The 27827-nt window shown below is 36.7% G+C and overlaps 1 protein-coding gene across 7 annotated transcripts in view; it reads right to left on the bottom strand.

The window, feature by feature from the left end:
* The window catches only part of Mid1 (midline 1), a 369304-nt gene that overhangs the window by 68780 nt on the left and 272697 nt on the right, over positions 1-27827 (bottom strand). For all 7 annotated transcript variants that reach the window (XM_048796511.1, XM_048796510.1, XM_048796512.1 and 4 more), the window contains exon 3: positions 2370-2465. In XM_048796511.1, the coding sequence (XP_048652468.1) occupies positions 2370-2465 (96 nt within the window). The remainder of the gene's footprint in view (positions 1-2369; positions 2466-27827) is intronic.

Below are 27827 nucleotides of genomic sequence, written 5' to 3' on the forward strand. Positions count from 1 at the left end.
AAAAAAAAGCTCACATAGTTCTTTAAGTCAAGGGGCTCTATGACGTGAACCACTGAGCTACTTGACCAGCTCTAATCTAGTCTCTCACCACCATTTTGCTCTTATTGCTCCTCGCTTTTCATTGTATACGTCTTTCCATCCCCCACCCATCACAGCCTGCTCATCAGCATAGATTGAATGGCTCAGATAGGGGAGGAGGACACATCTAATTCCTACCCCTTAGATATTATCACAGAAAAGCATAACAAATTAGGAGTTCCAGCTCACATGTTTCTCAGTAACCAATTTTAAACTTTCAATCAAATGAGAGCACTTGTAAGTAAAAGTACAAACTTTATGAACCTAAGTATTTGAAACCTTCCCTCAAAGCACCAGTGTTTGCATAGTAGATATGCTTTTAAGCTGAAAGTACCTGAAAGCAGCATTTACTGATTTTTACCATGCTGAAGAATGTATCACTGCTAAACACCATTGTGTTGTACAAATAAGCTTACCCCCAATGCTGAAGTATTTCTTAAAACAGCTTGTGTGAAATCTACTAAAGTCTCACTCCCCACTAAACCTTCAGCTAAGTTGTGTTCCTCTCTTTTAATTCCCCCTCCACATACCATATTTATCCAATCTAGAATGCTGGAAAATATCTCACTCATATTTTGCGTTAGTAGGAAAGAAAAAAATGCCAACCATTTAACTTGCCCCATTATTAACTTTTTGAAGTTGTAATCTAATTTCAGACAAACTGGTTTGTGAAAAAGCATGCATCTTAAAAAATGCAATAATCTACTAGCTCAGGGCCTCACCTTCTACCACACTGTACTTTAATTGTTATTAGTGTTCAAATTGGCTATTTGCAGTCATTGTGCATATTTGTACAAAACAATTTTCCTGAGCTTTTTTTCTTAATTTTTAGTTGTAAATGAACACAATGCCTTTATTTATTTTGATGTGGTACTGAGTATTGACTCCAGTGCCTCACATATGTGAGGCAAGTGCTCTACCACTGAGCCACAATCCCAGCCCTTTCCCTGAGCTTTTTTAAAAATTTATTTTAACTGATACATAAAAACATTGAAATCATACATATTTATGGGCTCCTGAGCTTTAACTGTATAAAAATTACTATGCAAGAATCTGGGATTTGAAGATAAACTGCATTTGTTTCCTGTTTTCAAATAACTTATATTCTAATTGGAAAAATGGAAGCAATACATGAAATGGTGATTAAAACTACAAGATTATTGATAAAATGTTATGAGATTCAGAGAAAGGAGGGATGAGTCTGGTTCAGAGAACCATATAAATATTCACAATTAAAGTATTCCTCAAGTCAGAACTTGGAGGACAGATAGGAATGATTCAGACAACGAGGCATGGGGTGCGGGTGAAGCTACCAGGCAGAGGGATCTGTTGGGCTAAAGGCCAGAAGGCTTGAAGGCAGGGTGAATAAGCAATTGTTTCATTTCAGTGTGTGGGGTGTGGGTAGTGAGAAAGCCAGGGTCAGAGAAGTTGGAAAAGGCCTCTAAAATTGCCATAAGCAACTAGCATCCATTTTTCCCATATGAGGTACAGTATCATTGCAGGTTGTTATTGGTGCAATTGTGGTTGATGTATGGAAACATGTTGCAAATAAGAAGCATTTAATATATATGTGTCGTTGGCTAAATTGTGCCTCCCAAAATGTGTTCAATGGTACCTATGAATTGGGCCTTTTTGGGAAACGGGGTCTTTGCAGATGTAATCAAGTTACAGTGAAATCATAATGAAGTAAGGTGGGCTTGAATTCAATTACTGGAGTCATTACAGGAAGAAGGAAATTTGGACACAAACAGAGACATATAGGGAAAATGTCATGTGACAACAAAAGCATAGATTTAATGCTGCAGCTGCAAACCAAGGAAATCCACCAAAAGGTGGGAAGAGACAGGAGGGATCCTCCCTCAGACTTCAGACAGAAGGAGGGCCTTGAATTTTGGACTTCTGGCATCCAGAACTGTAAAAGAATAAATTTCTATTGTTTTATGCTGTCCAAGCTTGTGGTAATTTGTTACAGGAGCCCTAGTAAACTAACAGAATACCTTATAAATAGTGATTTCTTTGGCTGTTCTTTGTAGAAGTGATTAAAATCTGTACTTAGGAATGCTATGCAATGCTGGGTCAAGGAGAGCTATAAAAAGAGGGGAAACAGTCCTGGATGGGAAGAGATTCGCTGAGGTTCTAGTTCTTTCTAATTCCATCCATCTTATATATTTGGCTTCTTCAGAAGAATCAATTTGAACAAAGATGACTTTGAAATTTGAAAGCATGTGGATATAAAAATGCTGACCTAGAAGTTTTCACAAGGAATATGCCACACAGAGATAGACACTTACTTCGACATGTTGACAGGTTTGGATGAGTTTAGCCAAAAGGGTCTCCAGTTCCGTGTTCCTCTTAATAAGGTTGGTGAGGTTACTCTCTAAGTTTTGCTGTTCAAAAAAGAGAGGAAAAATGTTATTCTGCATACTTTCATATTTTAATGTATACAAAACTACTCATACTCAGAAAAACTGATACATTTTTCAGAAACCAGTGAAATGGATGCAGCTTCAAGTATTTATAGATTCAAACTGCATTTTCAAAAGTTGCATTTCAAATAACTTTGTAAAAATACTCAAACTTCATCTTTTTGTTTCTACTTCTTGTACGAACTCAGATATTTAACCAAATAATTAGTTATGGGTTACTGCTAGGTGGTGAACTAGGGAAAAGGAAATAATTGGATTTTTATCCCTTTACCTGAATCTGAAATGGCAATAATATAAAGAACATATTCCCACATCAAATCACCTACTTCTGAATTTTTAGGATTTACCATTTTGTGGTCAGGCGGAGGTAAATCTCTTGAAAGGAAGTTAACTTGATCAGCTATTCCTGACAATATGCCCATTTACAGGCATTTATAAGATGTTCTTGTCTCACACATTTACTCATACTACATTTTATTGTACATGCTTCTATTCTTTGTCTATCAATGCCAAAGAAAATTTCCTTGAACACTCTATTTATATCACTGTCCTGTTTAAGATTATAGAATCATTCCTTATTCCTTTAGAGCATCAGATTTTTAAAGTTCCCTGGAATGAATATTTAATCATATTTTCAACCACAATAACCCTCTGTTCTGGGTAAGACTCATTTAAATTCCTTCTCATTCCATGAGTTCTTCATTTATAACATTCATTCATTTACTTATCCATTCACACAACAAGTACTTATTAAGCTTCTAATATATGTCAGACTCAGAGAATTACTGGAGAAGCAAAAATAAAAGCATCTACTCCCTATTCACAAGGAGATGGCTGTGCAATTGGGAGAGAGATGTTGGAAATAAGGGAAGGGAGAGAATCCATGGCTACTTAAAGGTTTCCCAGGGGGGCAAAGTCTTTTGTCTGAGGGTGGAAGGATGTGTAGAGACTTTTTGTTGGACCCAAATCGTCATTTCTTGGAGAGATTAAATGCAGATGGAAGTGAGCATATGGAAATAGATCAATATCATATAAGGGAAGTATAAGTATAGTGAAAATATATGCTTTAACATATAAGTAGTTCTACAAATACAGTGGAGATATGCAACAAAGGGAAATTTTGTGGAAAAGCTAATAGATCTCAGATTTTTAATGCCATCTGGGAAAGATGATTTGGATGCTGAGGGTGTACTTAGTGGTGGAGTGCTTGCACAAGACCTGTGTTCTATCCCTAGCACACACACCCCCCAAAACAAGATTTGTAAAGAGTGCAGAGAGTTTGAAAACTAAGATTTTCATAAAGGTGGTAACCTCTGCATCAGGCTGAAGAATTTATGGAACTTTTAGCTTGTCCTACTTTCCAAAACTTTTTACTTAGAAAGGTGTATTGGAGAAAACAATCACTTTTACCTAATGCTTAAAATGAAGTCAAAAGCAGAAATCTCTGGTTATAATAAATTAAATTTATTAATCTGACATTTTATTGTCTAGGATTTTTCTTTAATTCCAATGGCTGTATTTTCATTTCAACTAGGTTCTTATCACATCTCCCTTTGTTGAACTGTTTTCTGCTCCTTTTCCAAAGATGCAATTTCCTTCTTCATAATTTCAAGAAAACTAAACATAACTTATTCTTAAGCTCATTTGAGAAAGGGCAATTGCACATTTTCCTGTGTTTGCTTCATGTTTCCAAAGGATCTGATTTTATCTTGTGTCTTGTAAGTTTTGTCTGACAGTTCATCTGATGTTAACTTTCCTCCCCATACTGTGATTTGAGGATTGAGATATCCAGTAAAGTGAAGTGCACACTCTGAGGTTAGGACGTAAGGTTTTTTTCCCCACAAAGAGGGTGCTCCCCTCAGGACACCAGTTTGCCAAGGAAGCTCAGATCCTGGTTTGGCTCAGTGCCTCTATTTCCTTCTGAGAGAATTCCATGTCTGGCTTCAATTCCAGAGGTGTGAGGGGTCCTTTGAGCCTGGTGTGTGTTGGGGGGGGGTCTTTACTTCCAGTTGTATGGGGCTTCTACCACAGGCAGAGTACACTGCCCCATGTGTTCTCTGAAGTCCCCATTGCCCCATCTCGTCTCTACTTCTTGAGAGAAGCCTAACTTCAGTTCCCCCCTCACCATTCTACAGTTTCTTTCATTTCTGGTTCCTGGATATTTTCTACTTACATTTAAGGTTGGTTATGAATTCTTCCAAATACACTTTAAAATATTTTGCCTATAATTCTCATGCATTCAGAATGCAGGGTGAGATTTGTGCCTATTTTATCCAGACTGGAATACCAACAAGAAACCATCAATTTTGTATTGGAAACACCAAAAACATCTCAAATATAACTATTTTGAAAGAGAAAACCCCATGTAGAGGATGGGATACAAAGAGAGGCCAGAAAGTCAAAGAGTGATTTAAGTAATGTTTGCATCAAAAAATTTTTTGCTTTCCAAGCTCTGAACAACAACCCTTCCCGCTACCCCACCACCAAAAGCCTTAAGTTTTTCTACTGCTTGGATTAAATGAACTCCAACTGGTCTTCACTTTATGGTCAAAGACCAGAAAATAAATCTGAGGTATTGCATTATTTACTGTCCTTGATTTAGATGTGACTATTATAAGGCATATTAGTCAGTTTCTTTTTGTGTGTTAATCTTAGGGAATCCTTTTACTTTTCTTGTTGGCTGACCCTTCATAGCAGGAAATTTCTAGGGAAATACATCATCTAACTGTTTACAGTTCAATTGTCATAGGTATGACTTTTCTAAAGCTAGTCAGAGAGCCAAATAAATGCAGTCCAACACATTAAGATTTTACAAACATCTGCTTGCACCCCCTCCCTTTATTAAGTATACATCATGTATAAAATCTGTTTTTAATCAACTAATACATAGACTAAAGCCTGTGATTTAAACACTTTGACCTATCCAGATCCGTTGGGGTTATTCAAATTTAAATAGTACAAGTGTTACTGAAGTCCGCAAAGAATTATTGAGTCAGTTAGAAGTATAATAAAGGGAAATTATGCTGAGAGAGAGACTTGTTTCCAAGTAGTACCAAAGGTGCTGACAACATCTTTGAAGAGAACGTGGGTAGTGGGAAAGGAAGAAAATCCACTTTTCACTCAGCCATGTGTCCACTTCCACTATAGAGACTTCTCTGGAACATTTTTGGAGGTTAACTCTATTCGTTAACATCCTGTATGGTGGTCAGTAGGTTCGATAACCTTTTGGTTTTGATTGTGCTTTATGCCAAAGAGAGAGAACATTTTTTTGGCATAAGAGTCTTAAGACTAGGTAGACATAACTATCAACTTCACTATGGAAGTCTAAAACCTTCCACAGTACAAAAACTTAAGTTTCCTGTTGTCACATTAAAAACTTCAATATATTTATGTCTCCTTATCAAGCCAAGTTTTTTAGAAACCCAAAAAGTGAGGCATGAGTGATCACATATGAAAGCAAAGAGACTTGAGTTACCACCCTAGCTGGATTCTCTTGGATAAATGATTAGACATGTCTTGGGTTCAGTTTTCCCATCCATATCGAGCAGATCATGATCAATCTACCTATGTATGCTATTTTTAAGATCACAAGAAAAACAGATACACCAGGAAAGTACACGTGTTTGCTAAAATTATGAATTTGAGGATAAAACAGTCTAATCTGGGTACCAGACACCAGAAGGGCCCACTCCTTTATCTCTGGCAGACATGACTCCCAAGCTTGCTGATGGAGTTTTCTACAAGCACCTGGGCCTTTCTGTACTAGGGCTGTGTCTGGCCCCAGGCAGGAAAGGCTGCAGTACTGGGGAGAGTCAGGGGAGGCCAATGCCCCCAAAGCAGCCCTCCATCAGAAACTACTAGAATTGAGGGATGAACAGCACAGCTTCCTCACCTTCTGGGTGGAACCACTCTGAGTCTTGGTCCATAAAATCTCATCCAGGGCCTCACTGGGAGGGGACATGGGTTCCACCTTAACACAACCTCTTTCCTCTTCCTTCCCTCCCATATTTCTTCCCCTTCCAGGTGCTTTCTGGATCACCTCCCAAGTCAAATTCTCAGAGTAGGATTCTAGGAGAACTCCCTTGAGACCATTTCCACAGACAACCTAATATGCTCTTTTCAAATATTCCTCCCTATGAGGAACTGTTACATTGAAAACAACTCTTGGTGCAGCTAGCTGTGGTGGCACATGGCTGTAGTCCCAGCAACTTGAGAGGCTGAGGCAGGAGGATTGCCAAGTTGGAGGTCAGCCTGGGCAACTTAGTGAGCCCCCAAGCAACTTTGTAAGATCTGTCCCAAATAAAAAATAAAATGATCTGAGGATGTGGCTCAGGGGTAAAGTACCCCTGGGTTAATCCTCAGTACCTGCCACCCCCCAAAATATCTTGGTGATACAGAAAGATATTTGCAAATTTCCTCTCTCTCTGACTTTTTTTAGATGCCACGTATCCTCCAAATTCCAGACTTTAGATCAGTACTGTCAACAGATATCTAATGTGAGTCAAATTTAAAATGTTCTAATAATCACATTTTTTAAAAGTAGAAATAAGCAAAACTAATTTTAATATTATCATTTCAACATTTAATCAATATTCAAAAGTTGATGAGAAGTTTCCATTCTTTTCCTTTCTTTTTACCAAGTCTTGGAGTCTGATATGTTATACTTATAACCCATCTCAATCTACACCACTCACATTTCAAGCACTCAGCAGCTACATACAGTCAATGGTCACCATATTGGACAATGCAACATTAGAGTCTAGATCTGGGACCTGCAAGCTTTTTATGTAGAGTAATATAGAAAATATTTTTGGCTTTACTAGCTATAAGCTCTCTGCCACAATGACTCAATTCTGTTGCTGTTTTAGAATAAAAGAAACCATAGATAATATGTAAATGAGTGGGCAGGGTTGTGTTCTAATAAAATATTATTTACAAAAAAGGATAGCAAAGATTTGGCCCATGACTATTGTTGGCCCAACTTTGGGCTAGAAGATAAAAACCAAAATGCTGACATTCTCTGGACTCTGGTATGTACACACCTACTCCTGTCAAATACTAACCTTTGTTCCTAACCTTCTGTGTAAGTCTAACCTAGATGCCACTCCATGGGCCTCAGAAAGGCTTTTTCTATGCAATACACTAAGAGAAATTTTACTTATATCTGGAAATATTAGCTTGCCAAATTCACAAAAATTTCAAGAAAATTACACAGCATTATGACATATAGATACATTAATCTGAGGAACATAATGCTTAAGCACACAAAGTCTGTGACCAGTCTGCTTGGGTTCCAATACTAGCTCTAAGTCTCTCAACAAGTTCTTAACCTGTCTGTGCCTCAGTTTCCTCATGGGGCTGCCAAGGTGATTAGAGATTAAAACCCATGTGAGCCCTTAGAAGAGTTCCTGGCATGTGGTGTGTTCTGTCAGTGCTTTTTAAATGGAATAAAAAACTTGTTTTTCAAGTTTTAAAGTTATACTGACAAAAGCTAAATTTGAATACTCACACCATCAATGTTATAGTTCAGATCTAGAAAGTCCCCCAAAGGCTCATGTGTTAAAGGCTTGACCCCCAGCTGGTGGTGGTATTGGGAGGTGATGAAAACTGCAAGAGGTGGGGCCTTGTTGAGGTAGTGGGTCATTGGAGACATGCCTTTGAATACTTTTCTTTGTCTACATCCCCTATTTTTTTGTCAGCCATGATGTGAGGAGCTTTGCTCCACTAAGCATTTCCCACCATGCTATTCTACCTTACCACAAGCCCACAGCAATGGGGCCAAGAGACAACGGACTGACACCTTTGAAACCATGAGCCAAAATAAAACTTTTCTCCTCCAAGAAAGTTGATTTTTCTTAGGTATTTTGTCACAGTGACAAAAAGCTGGCAAAATCACCAAACTAAAAGTATGCCCCAATATTTCATAAATGTTTCTTCAATAGATTTTCCAATTTAATAGCAGATGGTTACAAGAATATATCCTCCCATTACATTTCCCCAAGACACTGAATCCAATTTGCTCAATATTCTCATGATGTTATGATTACTGTCAGAATTTCCACTGAGACGGCTGGCTCCTATTTGAGACCCATGAATACGTATTTTTAAGTCCTAAATTTCAATGAATACTAACATCGCCATATGATATCATCTCATCTGTGAAGTCCTCCTCATCACCTAATCCAATGGGTAATTCCTTTTCCTTTAATGCTCTGTCTTGCTCCTATGCTACTCTCCTACCATCCTGAGCCAGCTGGTCTGTGGAGCCAGGTTGTTCCTAGGCCTGAGCATGGGCACGTGCTCTTTGACCTGCCTGGAAACATCTACATAACAGAAAATAATTCTACTATCAAAGAGAAAGCACAATGCTATACCCATATCATTTTATTCCTTTTATACTACCTACCTTTAAATACTCATGTGGGAATACTTAGCATACTTACAACTGCATACTCATTGGGCAAACTTTCTGAAATCCAATGAAGTAAATCAACTCATGAGTTAGTTAATTTAACAACTACTATAGATTGCTAAAACAATGCTTACTACTCTTTAGAGCTTTTGCATTGGTAAAGTTGAGTCTGAACCCAAGAGGGAGGGCCTTGGCAGTTTAGAAGCATTCTCAAGGAATGTTATGTAACTCCATTTATATCAAAAGATATCTGGGGAAGACAAATGCAATACCATTGAACAGATTTTTATAAATACAGTTTTATAGAAATAGAGATAGTCTAGGAATTTCCATTATCACCAACATACCTATTCAAATCCTATTTAACACAAAAGCAAAGATGCTCCCATCCTTAATTCATTAATCCTTTCCAAGGTGATTTTTGTCACAGTGCTATCATTCTGTGAGAGAAAAAGATGTGGTAACAATGGTGTAATTCAATACCTCTTCCCCCAGTGATTTTTGCCAGTGTTATCATTCTGTGAGGGGAAAGGATGTGCCAGCAGTCATTGTTGATAAAGTAAGTGCTATGGTGTGGGTGTGGTTCAAATGTCCCTCAAGTGTTCACTGTGATTAAAAGACTGGTCCCAGGGCTAGGGATATAGCTCAGTTGGTAGAGTGCTTGCCTTGAATGTACAAGGCCCTGGCTTCAATCCCCAGCACCACACACACAAAAAAAGGGTGGTCCCAGGATGGCACTATTGAGAAGTGGGAGGGTCTAGTAAGAGGTCCTTGGGTAACTGGGGTATGTTTGCTCTTTCCAGCTACCATGTGCTAAGGAGCCTGAGTGTGACCCCACCAGTGTGCACACTCTCCCTCCCACCACCCTTCCTGGCTTAAGATGTTCTGGCTTCCTCCTCCAACATGCACTCTACCATTGCCATCTTCCATTTGCAATGAGGTCCTTACCAGAACTAAGCCAATGCAGGCTCCATACCCTTGAACCCCCAGGACTATGAACTAAATAAACTTTTGCTCTTCATAAAGTTAGCCGTCTCCAGTATTTCATTAAAGCAACAACAAGCTGACACACACAATAAGGTTTAGTAAGTGTGCTACTATTTAATGGAATTCAATACTACCCTCTCACCATCACCACTGAAGTGTCCATATGGTTCTTTGAAGGTAACAATGTAAGTGGGCAGTTTGAGTTTTTTAATATGAACCAAAAGACTGGTTATAGCACAAAGTTGTGAAAGATGAAATTGTAAAACATGTTGCTTAAAGAATGAGGCTCCCCTACCTACTTTATGCAAAAAGGAATGATTAATTTTCCTATCATTTTTGTTTTTAATGCATGCATTTCCAATGCATTCTCATGGCACTCTAATCAACCTCTTTTTCATTCTGTATTTTTTGGTGAGGTTTATTTGACTTCATAATTAAACAACCCATGATAGGACAGCTGATTTTATATCAATCTCAATATGGGCCTGTAGGCATGGATAAGGACACAAGCAGAGAAGAGTAAATCCAGCTTAACATATGATCTTTGTACTTCTATATACAGTGATACCCAATCAAATAGCAAAGTAAGCAGACAAATGCCCCTAATTATAGCCTTTTGAGACCTGTACCTAAGAGTCATGTTGCTGGGAATTAATGACTTGACACTGAATACGACTATTAAAATGTATGCCTGAAATAGGAGATTTCAGTAATTCCTTTTGGGTTTGCCCAGGCCTTAAAGAATGTTTGCCCTTATTCCGAAGCCAGTACTTCAGAATGTCTTTAAAGTATAATATTAGGGCTGGATACCTTTCAAGGCAAACACAGATCTGGCTTGTTTCACTCCATAATATTCAGAACGACATTCAGGAACTGTGTTCCTAGCTCTGACACCCAACACCACCACTCTAGCACCATCAGGATATAGACACGTCGGGTGCCACAACCAGTATATTTTCTTCTAAGGAACTTTAATCACAATCCTTAATATGAAAACACACTTGAATTAACACATGCCACCTGCATAAAAGCATAAATTCTTTATATGTAACTAAACTCTTAAGATGTTTTAATTACATTGCCGGAGTCTGAGGCTATCTTCAGGTTCAACTCATGGCAGACTGCAAATACATGTGATTTATGTTGTTTTAATTTTTTAATGCCCTTTTTCATTGGTTATGATAGTTACCATTTCCAAATACCCTGGCAAGACAGGCTGCCCTGGGAACTTCAAAAACCTAATAAAACACAATCTGCATACAAATTTAAGTCTAATGTTCCATGGACTACAATTTAAGTCATTTTGATATGTGATACTGTATTTACCTTGTCAGGTTTTATTTGAAATTTCTATATTAACACTGCAGAATCTGCTTCATATATTTATAAATTCAATCATCAGGGGTCCAATGCTTATTTTTCTAACCTGGTAGTCAATAATATACAGAGAACAAACTTTAAATACTGTTTATGGTCTAGAAGAGGTTTTGGATTTTAATGAAGGTAAATATATATAGTTGCATAGTTGATGATGACTGGTTATTTCCAGGTATTAGAGATGTGAATGACCTTTTTTGTTCATTCCTCACCCCTAGTCCCATTTCTGCCTTTTATTATTAGAGTGATAAGTGATTAATCAGTAAATACACTTGTCAGTTTTGAGAACTAAATGAAGTTCTCAATGAATGTTCTCAAAGTTCGAATGAAGCTGTACTCCTATGAATTTTCAAAATTTTCTGATTTAAAAATAATGGTCCTAGCTGCAAAATTTGTGCCTTGAGAGAAATGTTTCCAAGAATATGACTATAATTTTTTATTAGTGGAACATATAAGAAGCATTTTATAAGGTCACAACATAGGTGTAAGAGCCATGGGCAGTCCAATTTGGCAGCTCTCCTGCTACTCCCTCTGTTCATTAGCCTCTACTCAACTTCTGTGTTCTTCTCAATACTATACTCTGGGCTTCTATGGCATATCAAAAGAGGCAACATCAGTTAAGAATTAATATGGCTCAGGAGGCTGAGGCAGGAGAATCATGAGTTCAAAGCCAGCCTTGGCAACAGCAAGGCCCTAAGCAACTCAGTGAGACCCTGTCTCTAAATAAAATACAAAATAGGGCTGGGGATGGGGCTCAGTTGTTGAGTGCCCCCAAGTCCAATCCCTGACACCAAAAACAAAAAGAATTAATATGGTGAAGAAAATATTACTTTTGCTTAAGTGAAAAGCTTTCAAATTGGCAATATATTTAATCTCTTAAACTAGAGATTGGCAAACTATAGCCAGAGGCCATATCATATCTACTGCCTGTTTTTGTATGGCTTGCCAGCTAAGAATGATTTTTTATATTTATTTTTTAGTTGTATGGACACAATACCTTTATTTTATTCATTCATTTTTATGTGCTGAGGATTGAAAGTAGGGCCTCGCATGTGCTAGGTGAGGTGCTCTACTGCTGAGCCATGACCCCAGCCCGAGAATGATTTTTACTTACATCTTTAACTAGTTTTCTTAAATGAGAAAAAATTTTGTGACATATGAAAAATATAAAAAAATTATAGTTCTGTATCCATAAAGTTTCACATGAACAGTCACTCCTTTTCTGTCACACATTGTCTTTTGGTACTTTTGTGCTATACTGATGAAATATTTGCATCAAGCAAGTCAAAATATTTGCTATCCAGCCATTTACTGAAAATTGCTCTCCATATTTTAAAAACAAACTTCTGTCTTTCTTAAGAATCCAAGTACCTTTTATTAATAATGCATAACATTTCCTCTGTTTACCCAAACCATTTAAAAGTGTCAACATAATTCAATTCACTTTACATTTTCAATCCCTACTATAGGAGGTTAGGAGTATGCCTCAAATTCTAATCCTTCAGGTATTTAACATCTAAAAGAGAAGAATCTTTTCCTCTCTTTTTGTTTCATCACCAAAATGATTTTTAACCTCTTATCGGACAAAAGTCACTTTAAATCATGGGTAAAGTGCAATTACTGAAGAAATTCCTGTTTTATGTGTCTTTTGTTCAGAGAAGCAAAAGATTCAGACAAAAGAAGAGTAAAAAATGTTGATCTTAAATGGGACGAAGGTTACTACAGCAAGAACATGGTCCAAAGTGAGTAAGGCACACATGACACAGGATTAGTTCATTCTTTCCTTTCTGTGAATAAGTATATAGTGCTGGGTTGTGCATGCACACTAAATGTGGAATTATTCCACATTAAATGTGGAATTACTCATCAATTGCTGTCTCTATCAATTCCATTTCCCTCAGTCTCTTTTTTTCTTAACCATGAAATACCCCTTTCAGAGGGCCTTAGCATGCAGGATAATTAATGTCTATAAAATCCCCTGATATTGATGGATGTCATACATGTTGTTTATATATGTCACTTCAAGCTTTACTTCCTCCATCACTCAGGGTTGGAATAATGTTGATCTTATCCCCTTTCTTCCATTGTAAGTAGATGATGACATTGCCAGATACTCATTAATGAACATGTTCTGGCCTTTCTACTTAAACAGGGTTTTAACTGATACCTTCAAACATTTTTACCAGACATGAATGGCAAATTAGTCTCATAGTGGATGCTTATCCCTGGATAGATGAGCACACATTTTTTGTTTTGCAGATATTGGGGAAGAACAAATTTTTCTCTAAGCCAGAACTTCAGAACTGACAGGGACTTTTTGTCTATTGAATTGACTATACCAAGTATATTTCAAGCTAAAACAGTCAAAATCTTTCATCTAATAATGCTCCATAGGTAACTAAGATTTACTTTGTTTCTACAGCATTTTTTTTTTTATCTTCCCAAATTTTTAGTTCTTGGAGGAAAGTAGCTTTTTGGGACCATCTGACAAAAATAATTATTAAAATTCAATACATGGACAGCTTTGCTCATGAATTTGTGTCATTCCCCCACCAAAGGGTCCATATTCACAATACTCTTATCCCCACATGGCTGGTGCAAAAAAGTATTTAGAGCCAATGGAAGTTAAACTCTTTGGCTCAAAAACTAGATTAAAATTCCATTCCATTCAAAGTGGGTCTGGTCTGTTAAGAATTTACAAAATCAATGTTATGTAAGAGAACTCCCCATCCGGGACATCCTGCAGAATCAAAGAAGAGAAAGCATGCCTTTGTTTTTCAGCCCTTAATAACCTTCAAAGACAGACCTTTGGGCTAGGGTTGTGGCTCAGTTGTAAAGTGCTGGACCTTTGCTAGGCCCTGGGTTCAATCCTCAGCACCACATAGAAATAAAAAATAAATAAATAAAATAAAGATATTGTGTCCAGCTACAATTAAAAAATAAATATTAATAGACAGACCTTTGCCTGGGGTTTAGAAAGTCTGAATCTCAAATTTTTAAAATTCATTGCATCCTTTGTTCCTAGACTTCACTACTTTCACTCAACCATTTCCACAAACTTTAGTCAGACTGAAGCTGACTTTGTCCATTCAACATGGTTTGCACTGAGTTGGAATTAAAGAAATGTGGAAGTTATGGAAGCAAGGAAGATAATGACTGACCAATAGATACATAGTTTCCTCCCTGACCTGTACATAGCAATAAGCTGGGGACCTGTGAAAATATGGCACATAGTCTACATCCCTTTCTTATACAGAATCTGAATAACCTAGTCTGTGGAGTGTCCAAAGGGAGTGAGATTTTTAAAAGCTCCTCAAGAGATTGTAATGTACAGCCAAGGTTGAGAACCATTGCTCAAAATGGAGAAACAGGTTCTGTAGTAGAATGAACAAAAGATCACTGATTCATTCAATTTATGAGTTTTGCATTAGAATTTACTTAGGCTAAAAATAATAGTTTGTCATGCAGCTTATATATTTACAAGTACAGAAATAAAAGTATATATAGACATACATAAGTATGAATTTATCATAGGAAATCCCAGAAAATTTACTAAAACAATGTCCAGCAGGGAAACACAGATTGTTGCTATTAAAAATTTTAGATGACTCTTTTTTACTTGAAAACATAGAGGAATGCATTGTAGAATCATTCAAGTATTTCCAATGCCTAAGAATAACTCCTGAATGATCATTTCTTTCTATACTTTGCAAAACCATTTGTATCATATAATTTGGTCTGTTGTCATTAACAATAATTATTTCACCATAAGTGTAACAGAATATACTACAGATGTTATAATTCAGCAATATTGTTATACATTAAATTGAAGATTTAGAGAAAAATAATTTTGTAAATTTGATAACAAAAGAATAGATTCATAGCCCTACCCAAATACTTTGAAAGGTCAACTCAGGTGAAACACTGCCCTGAAAACTAGAAACTTGGTAGTGTAAAATATTTGCAATGATTGAAACCAAAGTGATAACAAAGTATTTTTTTGACTTATGGCCACTTGCATGAAATTTTTTTCTGGAGAGTTAATTATTTAACTTACACTACCTTACAAAAAAAAAAAAAAACCAAAAAAAGCTATTAAGTCACTTTCCCAGTAAAGTTCATTTGTGTATACAATACAAAAGACAATTTAAGGGTCATTGTATTTCAAAAACAAACTACCTCTCTTTCTTTGGAATACATTTTAGTTTACACACACAATGTTTTGTTAATGAGTCAAAGTCACAGAATACATGTTCCTATTTAAAAAGTCATTTGCTGTTAAGCCAGTAGAGAGAAAAAATATTCAGAGAACAAGGAGGAGACTTGCCAGTTATAACAATTACAAAGTCTCATCTTTCCCACGGGGCCTTGGAGAAAGACCAGGATTTCTTAAAAGGTATCTTGGACAGTAGATGCAATCCCAGGGAGTTGGTGAGAAATACAGATTGTTGGGCCCCACCCTAGACCTACAGACTCTGACTCTGTAGGTGGGGCCCAGCAATCTGTGCTATAAAAAGCCCACCCAAGGGGGCTGGGGTTGTGGCTCAGAGATAGAATGCTTGCCCACCATGTGTGAGGCACCAGGTTTGATCCTCAGCACCAATAAAAATAAAATTAAAGTTATTGTGTCCACTTATAACCAAAAAATAAAAAAACAAAAGCCTTCCCTAGAATCCTGATCTGATTGGGGTTAAAGTTTGAGAACCACTTACCTGCAGTGTTGTGACATCATCGTGTGGGGGGTGAGAGGGGATTAAAATTTTTCTTAGCTTTACAAAAGGAAATTAGAGGAGAAGCTGGGGGTCAAGACACAGGTAAGTGATCCCTCTGCTGCTCTTTTCCCTTTCTCATGGATACTTTGTGATCCCATTATTTACTTGGCCTTTCTCATCAAGCCTTGTTCTCAGGCCTGTCCCCCGATCCTTCAGTCTCCATTGGGGAATAGGAAATATAATGGAAGAGGAAGCTAGCTAAGGTAGAGGAAGAAACATGGGGGGATAGGAGCCAATGCCCTAGAACGTAGAAGGTTCAGGAGTGGATGTGTACCTCGATCACCCATGGTTTTTCCTCTATCACCACTGGCAAACCTGAATTTCTTTTTCTAATAAAAACGCTGATGGAACTCAGATGTTCAGAATGTGTGTGTTTGGGGTGGGGGGGAGTCTCAGTGAGGTTGCCCCAGTGTATTCTCAATTACTTATAAATGTTGTTTTTTAAAAAACGTTTTTAAGTGGTGTTGAAAGGTGGAGAGGGCATCCAGCCAGCAGAGGACCCAAACTCATCTGTTTATGATGAAAAAATAATGCCCCCCTCACTTGGTTGGAGTCGGTTCACCACTCCAAAATTTGGCTTGACACAAAACATATAAAGCTGAAAGAAAGCACATTAAACTTTGTTCTCAAGAATTTTTAGTGTAACTTTTTATCATTTGATTTTCAAATGTATGTGACCTTGGTCCACAATTTTGTGAAAGGACTGTCTGGGGAGGCAGATGTTAACACGTGGCATCACAGACACAGCTTAATTATTAAGATACAGCTTGATAATAATGGTGACAGTAAATCATATAGAGGACTTCAGTCTTCCAGAAACAAATCACTATCTTTCTCTAGAATATAACCCTTATTTGAATAAAGTGTCATAGTATAGCTAATGAACAGATTTTCAAATCAAACACATTTATTGTAATTAAAGGCATACTTATGCACCAATTTTGACTTAAGTGAGTTTTTCACAAATTATGTTAAAAAGATATATCCCCTCAGACAACACATTCTCTTTCACAGCTTCATGCTTTCCTCTGTCCTGATAATAGTCACATTTTGATCTCTGATTCTGACTCTGACCTATATTTTGGTCACTTGTTCCCAGTTCCAGATCAACTGTTACCCCTGGTGCTGCCCTGTTTCCCCCACCTCCCAGTACTGCAGATTAAACACATGACTTTGCACATGCTAGGAAAGCACTCTACCACTGAGCTACATCCCCAGTCCTTAAACTCAACTCCCTTAAATGCATCATTTGTCCCTTGACATGTTTTCCCACCTAACAGATTTATAAAGGTTATTACTACTCTCCATACTTTCCATATTAAAAACCTAACATATCTTTAGACCTTGACCTCTCTTCTACACCTTCTATCTAATCACTCTCTAAAGCTTTGTTGGGTTGTGTTTTTAAAGATGCAAGATTTCAGCCTTCTTGTTCCTTCACAAGGTTGCCATGTAGTCCATTGATTTCTGAGAAATGCTAGTTTTCATTTCTCTCATTTTTGCCCAATCAGGTCCACACAGAGCCACCAAAGTAATCTTCCCAGTGAGCTTGTATTACTATAGCTTCCTTTTCTCAAAACTCCAATCTTTGTTTATTCTTAAAAGATCAAGTTCAAGTTCCTGAAATGGCAATGCAAGGTCCTCAAAACTATAGCATGTTGAGAATTTCCTCAGTAACAGCCAGCTATGATTACCACTGCACTGCAAAATGAACATGGAACTTCAATGAAACTGGGTTCTTTATTGGCCAATAAGTGCCCCATCTATTGTACCTCTGAGTACTCACGTGTGTTTTTCCATCAACCTTGAAATTCTTTGTTCCCTCACAGTAGCTCCGCATGTGTCTGTGATGCCACATGTTAACATTTGCCTTAGGCCTAGCTATGCAAATAGAGGTTTCCTTGAAAAAGGATTTCTTGACTTATATTCACATAATGCCAAATCTTAATTCCATTTTGAAATTGGATAGAATTAAATCATATGGTTCTAAAGACACTGATACATACTTGAGGCATCAAGCCACAAGTCGCTCTACTATAAAAACACTGATTAAATTAGTTTCAGAAATTGCTCTCTGGCCAAGGAACTATCTACTACACAATGGACCATGCAATAAATCTTAAGACTACATGTGCTGACAGGTGTAAGATGATTTATTGAATCATGAAACAAGGGATTGTGAAGCATTACTAAGAAATACACACTCTCTTCAAATGCAACATTTGACTTAACACAAGCAATTTAAGTGGAAATCATGCAATTAAAATAATAGCAACCTCTTCCCATGCGCCTCTAATTCTATGTATTAAAAATGTCCAGGAATAAAATCATTAGATGATGCTACTGGCTCTAGATCAGACAGATGATTTAATAATGAACCATCTCCCTGTAACAAAGCTCTGTTAATAATCAGAGAAAGTACATTATCCATGACCTCCAATATTGCTTCAATCATGTTAGCATGAGGATTTTTAATCTTTTCTTGCATTTTTTATAGTGCTATTCTGTTTTACATAAATTAAAAAAATAAACCTCCACTAAAATGGAGATCTTTTTGTTTTTTAAAACTGGGAATTGAACCCAGGGGTGCTTAACCACTAAGCCATATCCCCTGATCCTTTTTTTATATTTTATTAGAGACAGTGTCTTAGTGAGTTGCTAAGTGCCTCCCTAAGTTGCTGAGACTGGCTTTGAACTTGTGATCCTCCTGCCTCAGCCTTGCGAGCCACTGGAATAACAGGTGTGTGCTACCACATCCGGCTAAAGTGAGATTCTTAAAATTCAACTGTTTTTGAACTCAAAACAACCAACACCAGAAGAAAACCAAAAAAAAAAAAAAATTGAACCGCACATTTAACTGAATCTTCATATTAAATTTGATTATAATGGTCTCCTGAGTTCCATTAACTAGTTTCCTGAAAATGAAAATCAACAATTTATGGCTATTGTTTCCCAAGAGGTCAACAATCAAAAGATTTGAAATTTTAAAAAATATGTTGGCTTAATTAAAAATAGCATCTTGGTGCTCAGGACACAAAGGTAACCCACAGGCTAACAGGACTATGCCATGATATATAGGTGCCATGGCTTGGAGGTGTCCCAGTCAGAAAGGCACATTTTACATTGTCAAGATATTACTAGAGAAACTGATATTGCTACTCTTGGTCTTTAGTTTCCAATGAGTATTCTAGTCCTACACAAAATGTGAGGTCAGGAAAAGAGCCTCTTAGGAGCCTGCTCCAGGATAGGATAGCATTCTGACCCTCGATGGAAAGTACCAAATGGCTTATCTGTCTCTACCACTGCAAAAACCTCTAATTCTCTCCTACACTTGAGCTGAGAAGAACGGCCTCATTTCTACTCTGCCCAGAAAGATACCATTACATGTTAGCACATGAAGTTAACAGATGTTTGTTTTTGGATTACAGATAACACAGAGTTCAGGCGCTAGTCTCCCCATGTAACTCACAACTGATGACCACAACTTCTCAACCTCTGAAATCTCTAATTTAAAAACTTGTTTCTGAAGAAAATACTCTTCAGCATATTCTGAGAGAGGCTATGTGTGCACTCTTTTTCAATAACCAATTATATACACCAAAACTGAAAAACAAAAAGTTTAAGTTGTCCATTAACAAGAATTTTCTTTCCTCAATTCCTAAAATATAATACAGTTTAAAAATGAGGACTCTAAAGTAGTTTTAAATTCTTTACATCATGTAGTTTAGTATTTTCTAAACATAAAAACCTGGAATTGTAGTTCAGTACCATTTTAAGCAACTCTCTAGACATGTTAAAGAAAATTACAAAAATGAGTTTAAATCACAAAACACAAAAATCCCAAGTGTGAATTTTCTGAGCATGTGTAGAATTAAGTTAGAGGAATGTGGAGGGGAGTAGAGTTACAAGGGAGAAGCACTTTACCTGAAAGACTTGTGGGACCTTCTTGGCTAGATATTTCCACTGGATTTCCCAAGACTGGCTTATTTATATATAGGCAACCATTTTACCATACTTGAGTAAAATCGATCAGGGGAGTTTTATTCCCATTAATGGATCCTAGTGTGGACAGCATTTTTATGGCATAGAATGGAATTTGGCAAAAGCAATGGCCATTTAAAATGGTTAACAAACTTGGAACATATCAATTACATCCTTCATAGAATTTTAACCTAAATTAAACATTACCAATGTACAACTGGAAGGCATGTTAAAACAAAACAAAACAAAACAAAACAACCCTCAACTCTATACATTACAACTATTAATGTGTTTTGCAGATTTTTTAAGGGCTGGGATAAATCCAAATTGACCATGTGCATGCTGTCTTTGGCAATCATATGGTTTTCCAAAACAATTATAAAAATAAAGGAAACATTTGCTCATTGCTACTAGTATATACAATGTCTCCATAGGGTACTTTGTGCTGTTGGAATAAATGCTTGGGACCTTTAAAAAAATGTTATAGCTCATTACTTACCCATGTCTGCCAGTTGTAAGAAATGCCAGAATCATGAGGAGGGCTAGAGTGGGGAACTTAAGACCTAAGTACTGTGCTAATTAACATCAGAAAGAGTGTCTACACAAAAAGGGGAAAAGTAAAAGGAGTGAAATTGAACCTTTGCTACTCTATAATGAAAAGTAAACTTTTTCAAAAAATCATAAATTAAATAGAGTAGCCAGGTTTATTTGATAGTAACTTCCCTAATGACAGAAGAATCCTTGCACTAATCTTATTGCCTTACTGCCTGGACACAGGGTAGGATAAATATAGATTTGTTGAGTTGCCCTGGAGTATATATGAATGTTAGGGTGGCAGGAATAGGTGAAGTATTCCATTCTATTCTACTCCAAACTTAAAACATTTTAGAGATATTGCAACTAGGTCATATCAGAAGACACCACAATAATTGCATTTGAATTTATTTTTATTTTGAAATTAAAAAAAAATAACTTTCTGGACTGGGGACATAGCTCAGTGATAGAGCACCTGCTTACTAGCATGCACAAGGCCCTAGTTATGATCTATAGCACCAAAACTTTTTTCTAATGCAATTACATACCAGTTTACTAAATGAAAGTCTTAACTATCATGTACCAAACACAAAATAACTCTTTCATATATGACAGAATCCCTGGTATATGAACGTTCATAATCATAGTGATACAACAAAATCTTTGAAGTGTGTTGGGTATTTATCAGCTTTGAAAGATCAAATATTGATCATGAGAGAAATCTCAACATCTATGACGATATTAAATTTTGGAAAAGCAATTTTCATGGATAAACAAATTCAACACTGGTAATAAACTCAGGCTCTCCTATCCTCCATGGTCCTATCATTCTTCATAAGTTACTTTTGGTTTTCTCAGATTCCAAAACTCTTGGGCATTCTTCTATAACTGCTAGTGAGGTGGGCTAGAAGGGGGCAATGACTCATTGTTTTGGAAATGAAGGAGGTCATCAATTCACAATAGCCAAGAAATGAAAAGAACCTGAATGTCCATAAAGTAAAGAATGGATAAATAAAATGTAGTGCCTATATACATTGGGAAACTATTCAGCCATAAAAAATAAAATTAAATCATTTACAACAACATGGATGGTTGAAGACAGGTGCAGAAGGACAATTGTTGTGAGATCTCACTCATATGTGGAATCTAAAAACGTTGATCTCATAGAATTTGAGTGTAGAACGGTAGTTCCCAGAGGCTGGGGAGAATAGTGGGAAAGAGTTGGGGAGAGGTTGGTCAATGGGTACTAAGTTACAGCTAGATAGGAGTTAACAGTTCTGATGTGCTTTGGCATAGGAGGATAAGTACAGAATACTGTACTGAATATAGAAGAAAGGATTGAGTGTTTTCATCAAAAACATCAATGTTTGAGGAGATAGCTATGTTTAACCTGATTTAAACATTACACAACATATAGATGTATCAAAACATCACATGGAACTCTATAAATATTATGATATTAACAAAAGAATTGGAGAAAATAGCTGGGCATAGTGGTGCAGGACTGTAATCTCATGGACTTAAGGCAGGATACCAAGTTCGAAGGCAGCCTCAACAGCTTAGGAAGACCCTGACTCAAACTAAAATGTCTGGGGATATAGGTCAGTGGTCAAGCACCCCTAGGTTCATTCCCCAATACCAAAAAATCTTAAAAAATGGATTCAAAGAGGTGATTTCTCTTTTGCTAGTCCTCCTCATGTAATAGTAGAAGTAACAGGAATCATAATAGTAACAACACTATTAGTAGTTTAGTAGCAGTATTAGTAGTAGTACTACTAGTAGTAATGAAAATGCCAACTAATTTTCCTATTTTATGTCTAGTCCTCTTATTCATGCAATGAGGAATGTATTACTACCCTGCTTTTTATAAATGAAGAAATGCACTCAGATAGGCTCACTTTCCCAAGGTTGCACAGTCTCCATGCCAGTTCTGTAGAATTCCAAAGTTTGTTCTCCTCCTCATACTCCATCCAACTTGTGAAGTAGTTTGATTCCTTGCTTCTTATAGCATTTTCCTCTAAGAAGTCATCTCATCTCATTTGTTTGCTGCCCCATGTAACATCCATAGAAAAAGCTTGCTATGAGTGTTACACTGGTTTGACAGATGGAGAGGCCAAAGTAACAATCAGTGCATCAGAGGGAAAGTTGGAATTGCCATGGTTACACTTAAGGAGAAAGTAAATAAGTGAGATTCATCATCTAAGTGACACTAGTTAGAATCAAGAGGATTTCAGATCTTGGTAAACACTTAGATGTACTATGTGGAAAAAAAACTCTTGAGAAATAAGGGCATGTTGGAACTTCCTACCAGGACTTAATTTTAAAACAGCAATCTGATAAATATTTTTCTACCATGAATTGAAACCTTTAGCAGAAGACTGTTTAAAAGAAAGAAGGTACAGTTGCACTTCAATATCTAACTCACTGTAAATAAAGTTGGGACTGGGCATTGAGTTTATTTAGAACTTCACAAACAATATTAGGACTGAATCAAATTTAGGAGTAGAAATTATATATATTATTCTGTGTCAGCATCCCTTTAATACCACAGGTTTCTACCACATTCTTGTAATGGGGGCTTACCTAGATCTACACCAATTATAGGTGGACTTTAATTTGAACTCATAAGAAAATGCTACTAGCTAGGAACAATGGTATACACCTGTAATATCAGCTACTTGAGAGGCTCATGCAGAAGGATGACAAGTTGGAGACCAGCTTTAGCAATTTAGAAAGAGCCTGTCTCAAAATAAAATAAAAAGGGCTGGGGGTAGAGCAATGCCCTTGGTTCAATCCCCAGCACCCCCGCCGCCACACAAAGTTACTATATGAACTTAGACCAGGTGAAAAATGTTGCTGACGTGTACAGTAAAAATGCAACCTGCAAATCCATATGTAGCAAAATGAAATTGAGCACTATCTCTCACCATGCACAAAAACTCAACTCAAAGCGGATCAAGGACCTAGGCATTAGACCAGAGACCCCATGCCTACTAGAAGAAAAAGTAGGCCCAACTCTCCATCATGTCGGCTTAGAAACTGACTTCCTCGACAAGACTCCTAAAGCACAAGAAGAAAAATCAAGAATCAATAAATGAGATGGTATTGAACTAAAAAGTTTCTTCATAGCAAAGGAAACAATCAAGAACATGAAGAGAGAGTTTACAGAATGGGAGAAAATCTTGGCCACTTGCACCTCAGATAGAGCATTAATCTACAGGATATATAAAGAACTCAAAAAACTAAACACCAAAAAAAAAAAAAATCCTCAAATAACCTAATCAATAAATGGGCAACAGAACAGATCAGGCATTTCACACAAGAAGAAATATGAATGGTCAACAAATATATGAAAAAATTGTTCAACATCTCTAGCTATTAGAGAAATGCAAATTAAAATTACATTGAGATTTCATCTCACTCCAGTCAGAATGGCAATTATCGAGAATGCAAGTAACAATAAATGTTGGCAACGATGTGGGGGAAAGGTACACTCATACATTGCTAGTAGGACTGCAAATTGGTGTAACCACTCTGGAAAGCAGTATGGAGCTTTCTCAGAAAACTTGGAAAGGAACCACCATTTGACCCAGTTATACCACTCCTCCGTATGCATCCAAAGAATTTAAAATCAGGATAATATAGTGATGTGGTCACATCAATGTTTACAGCAGCTCAATTCACAATAGGTAAGCTATGGAACCAACTTAGGTGCCCTTCAACAGATGAATGGATGAAGAAAATGTGGTATATATACACAATGGAATATTACTCAGCCATAAAAATGACATTTGCCAGTAAATGGATGGAACTGGAGACTATCTTGCTAAAGGAAATAAGCCAATCCCCCAATCCAAAGGCTGAATGTTCTCTCTGATATGTGGATACTAAAACATAATGGGGGGGTAGCAGAGGAAGAATAGAAGTTCATTGGATTAGACAAAGGGAAATGAAGGGAAGGGAGAGCAGATGGGAATAGGAAAGACAGTAGAATGAATCAGACATAACTTTTCCTATGTTCATATATAAATACATGACCAGTGTAACTCCATATCATGTATAACCACAAGAATGGGATCCTATTTAGAATATGTTATATTCTACATATGTATAATGTCAAAATATACTCTATGCCATGTATATCTAAAAAGCACAAATAAAAATGAAAAAACTATAATTTAATTGTGAAAATATAGGCTGTTTCCTTTCAAAGATTAGTTTTACATTACATGTTTACACCTTGACTTATTTTAGAATTTCAACATCAACAAAGAATCTAGGTATAAGTGTCTTTGTAAAACTCCAAATACAGAACATTAAGGAAAGTCTCACCCTTTCTTTCTTTGCCCTTCCTTCCTTCTTATCCTTCTTTCTTCCTATGTGGGCTCTCAAACTCAAAGGGATTAGACTTTCATCATGATCCTAATGACAAATGGAAGGTATTGCTGGGAACCTGCATCTTTTGTCTTCCATGATTACAATAAAAAGATAAAATATTAATATTCATCTTTTGCCAACTCTATAATCACATACAGACTCATTTTCTTTTAGTACATCTAATGACCCTTTTGCCTGCTAATATAATGAAAAGTCACACCAATATTCAGCTCACGATATTAAAAAAGAAAGGACAGTTCCTGGTAAACACTTCAAAATGGGATGTTTGCCTGAATACTCTTTCTGGAATAAGAAGAAAAAGGAGAAAATGAAAGGATAAACCCATTCTAAATAGTGCTAAATTAATGCCCAGTAATAAGTCTGTAGAAAAGCCATGCTCAGTGGTGCATGCCTATAATCCCAGCAGCTCAGGAGGCTGAGACAGGAAAATTGCAAGTTTAAAGCCAGCTTTAGCAAAGTGAGGCGCTAAGCAACTCAGTGAGACCCTGTCTCTAAATAAAAAAAAAAAAAATAGGGTTGAGGAGGTGGCTCGGTGGTTGAGTGCCCCTTAGTTCAATCCCTGGTGCCAAAAACATAAAATAAAATAAGGCTGTAGATGTTTTGTTCCTTTTTGGAAACTTTTGTCAGTTCATAGTAGTCACTCTGATTGTTACCTTTCATTGCATGGAATTTATTATTTTGGAAAAAATTTTAAAGATATTTAGGGCAATGATTATTTTCAGAGTAACAACAGTAAAAACAAACAGGTTGTGGCTCAGTAAAGTGCTTGCCTACCATGTGTGAGGCACGGGGTTTGATTCTCATCACCACATATAAATAAATGAATAAAATAAAGATCTATCAACATCTAAAAATATTTTTAAAAACAACACAAACAATGTTGAGACACTGTAAAATAAAGAATTGCAGAGGGAGAAGTTCTGTTTTTGTTTCATGAAAGTTGCTTAAATTCCAGTTGTTTTTAAATCTTCAAGAGTTCTGGGGCATTTAAAAACCATACTCTATAGATTCATATCTTTTTATATATCCTGTTTACAGTTGTTTTCACAATGATACTGTGAAACTACCCAATCTATTTTTTTGCCACATTTCCTATGGATCTCATCCATTTTACAAAGACTACCTCAAGTGCAGAACTTCCTAGGATAAAGATCAATTCAACCTTCGACAGCTGTCAATTAATACCCCCTTGTCAAAAGAAACTTTCTAAAAAGATAAAATTTACTAGATATTTTTCATCTGCTTTTTTTTCCAGAAAAAACTCTTGGTTTTAACAAATATCACTCATCTTCTACAAAACTCCCTTTGGATTAGTTTATTTCATAAAATCTCTTAGGGTTATATATCTCTCAACAGCATTGACTTCCCGCCCCCCAGACTAAGATTAAGGCAGCAGCAGAGCTACTGTCCTCACATATGTGCGAGGGACAGTCATATTCCAGTGTGTCCTTCCTTCTTGCATTTATCCTAACCTTAGATGCTTCCTTGACAAAGGCACAACTTGTGGTCTAGGGTGCACTATGGCAATGGTAGAATAACAATAATGGCCCTGAAGATAATAATTTATCATTCTGTATTGAAAGTCACTGGATTGCCAGGCATTCTCCTCAATTCTTTATGGGCACAATCTCATACATTCCTCATATAAACCATGAGTGGCAGATGTCACTGGACTCATTTTATAACTTGGAATTCAGAATTAGAGATGTTCAGAAACCTTCTTGAGGTCAAGCTTAGCTGAGGCAGAGCCAAAATTCAAATTAAGGTAGAAGAGACTGTGAATCACCACTAAATATGATTAAGGTAAACTTAATAATCCCAGAAGGATTACTGCAGAAAACCTCATAGAGAATCACTTCATTGCAACCACAATTTCTAGTGCCTTTGAAAAGTTGTAAGCTGATGACCATGCATATCATAAAAACCAGGCAAGAAGAGAGAAAGTAGCATGACTTACATGTAAAATGATCTGTTATTATTATGCATATTATAACTGTATGGGCAGGCTTCATAATCATTATTATGTATAGTAATAATTGAGTATTGGATTATTTTAATGTACCCCTGCTGTGTTTCCCATGAACACAAGGTCCCTCTCTGTGAGCATCTCTCTACAGTGCTATTATCAATGATGCCAAATCAATTATGTTATTATCTATGATGGCTCTTTTATGATATCATCATGATGTCCCTCTATGGTATCCCTCCTTCAATAAACCCAGTTCAATGATGGTATGATAGTGAGGGACATCAATTTCTGGGGAAAAAATTGATTTTGTTTTTCCATTTCCAATGTTTAGCCACCAGAGAAACTATTGATGGAATGCTGTTTTACACTTGTAAATATGACAGCGATTTTTTTTTCAAGATAGGAAGCACTTTTATTGACTATATAGACACAAAATAGAAGAGGTAGAATTACTTTCCTGAAAGGCATCCATATGAAGGTAACTATTGAACGGAGATAAACCCATCTCCAAAGGAAAAGACTTGACTCAATGCTTTTTTAATCAGGAAACCTATTATAGTGAATGTATTCTGGGGGAAAGGTTACAGAGTGAAAAGGGCCCAAACTGTGATAAGAGCCAAACACATAACTCTCCAAACAACTGTGGTGGTTCATTTCCTCTACCTCAGCCTTAGTCCATGGTCTCTTCCCCAAACATCTCTAGCTATTAGGTATAGCACTGTGGGGAGCCATTCTCACACGTGACTGGGCAACTCCCGGTTTGGGTCTGAGGCGCTCTGGCTAAACACTCAAATTTTCTCAGCTTTATTGAGAAGAAATCTGAATAAATTATTTCCCCATGGGTCATCAGCACAATAATAAAGAATTAAGAGATCAATAAATGATTTCTAAAC

The sequence above is a fragment of the Marmota marmota genome, unplaced genomic scaffold, assembly GCF_001458135.2.
Source record: "Marmota marmota marmota unplaced genomic scaffold, marMar, whole genome shotgun sequence".
NCBI lineage: Eukaryota > Metazoa > Chordata > Mammalia > Rodentia > Sciuridae > Marmota > Marmota marmota.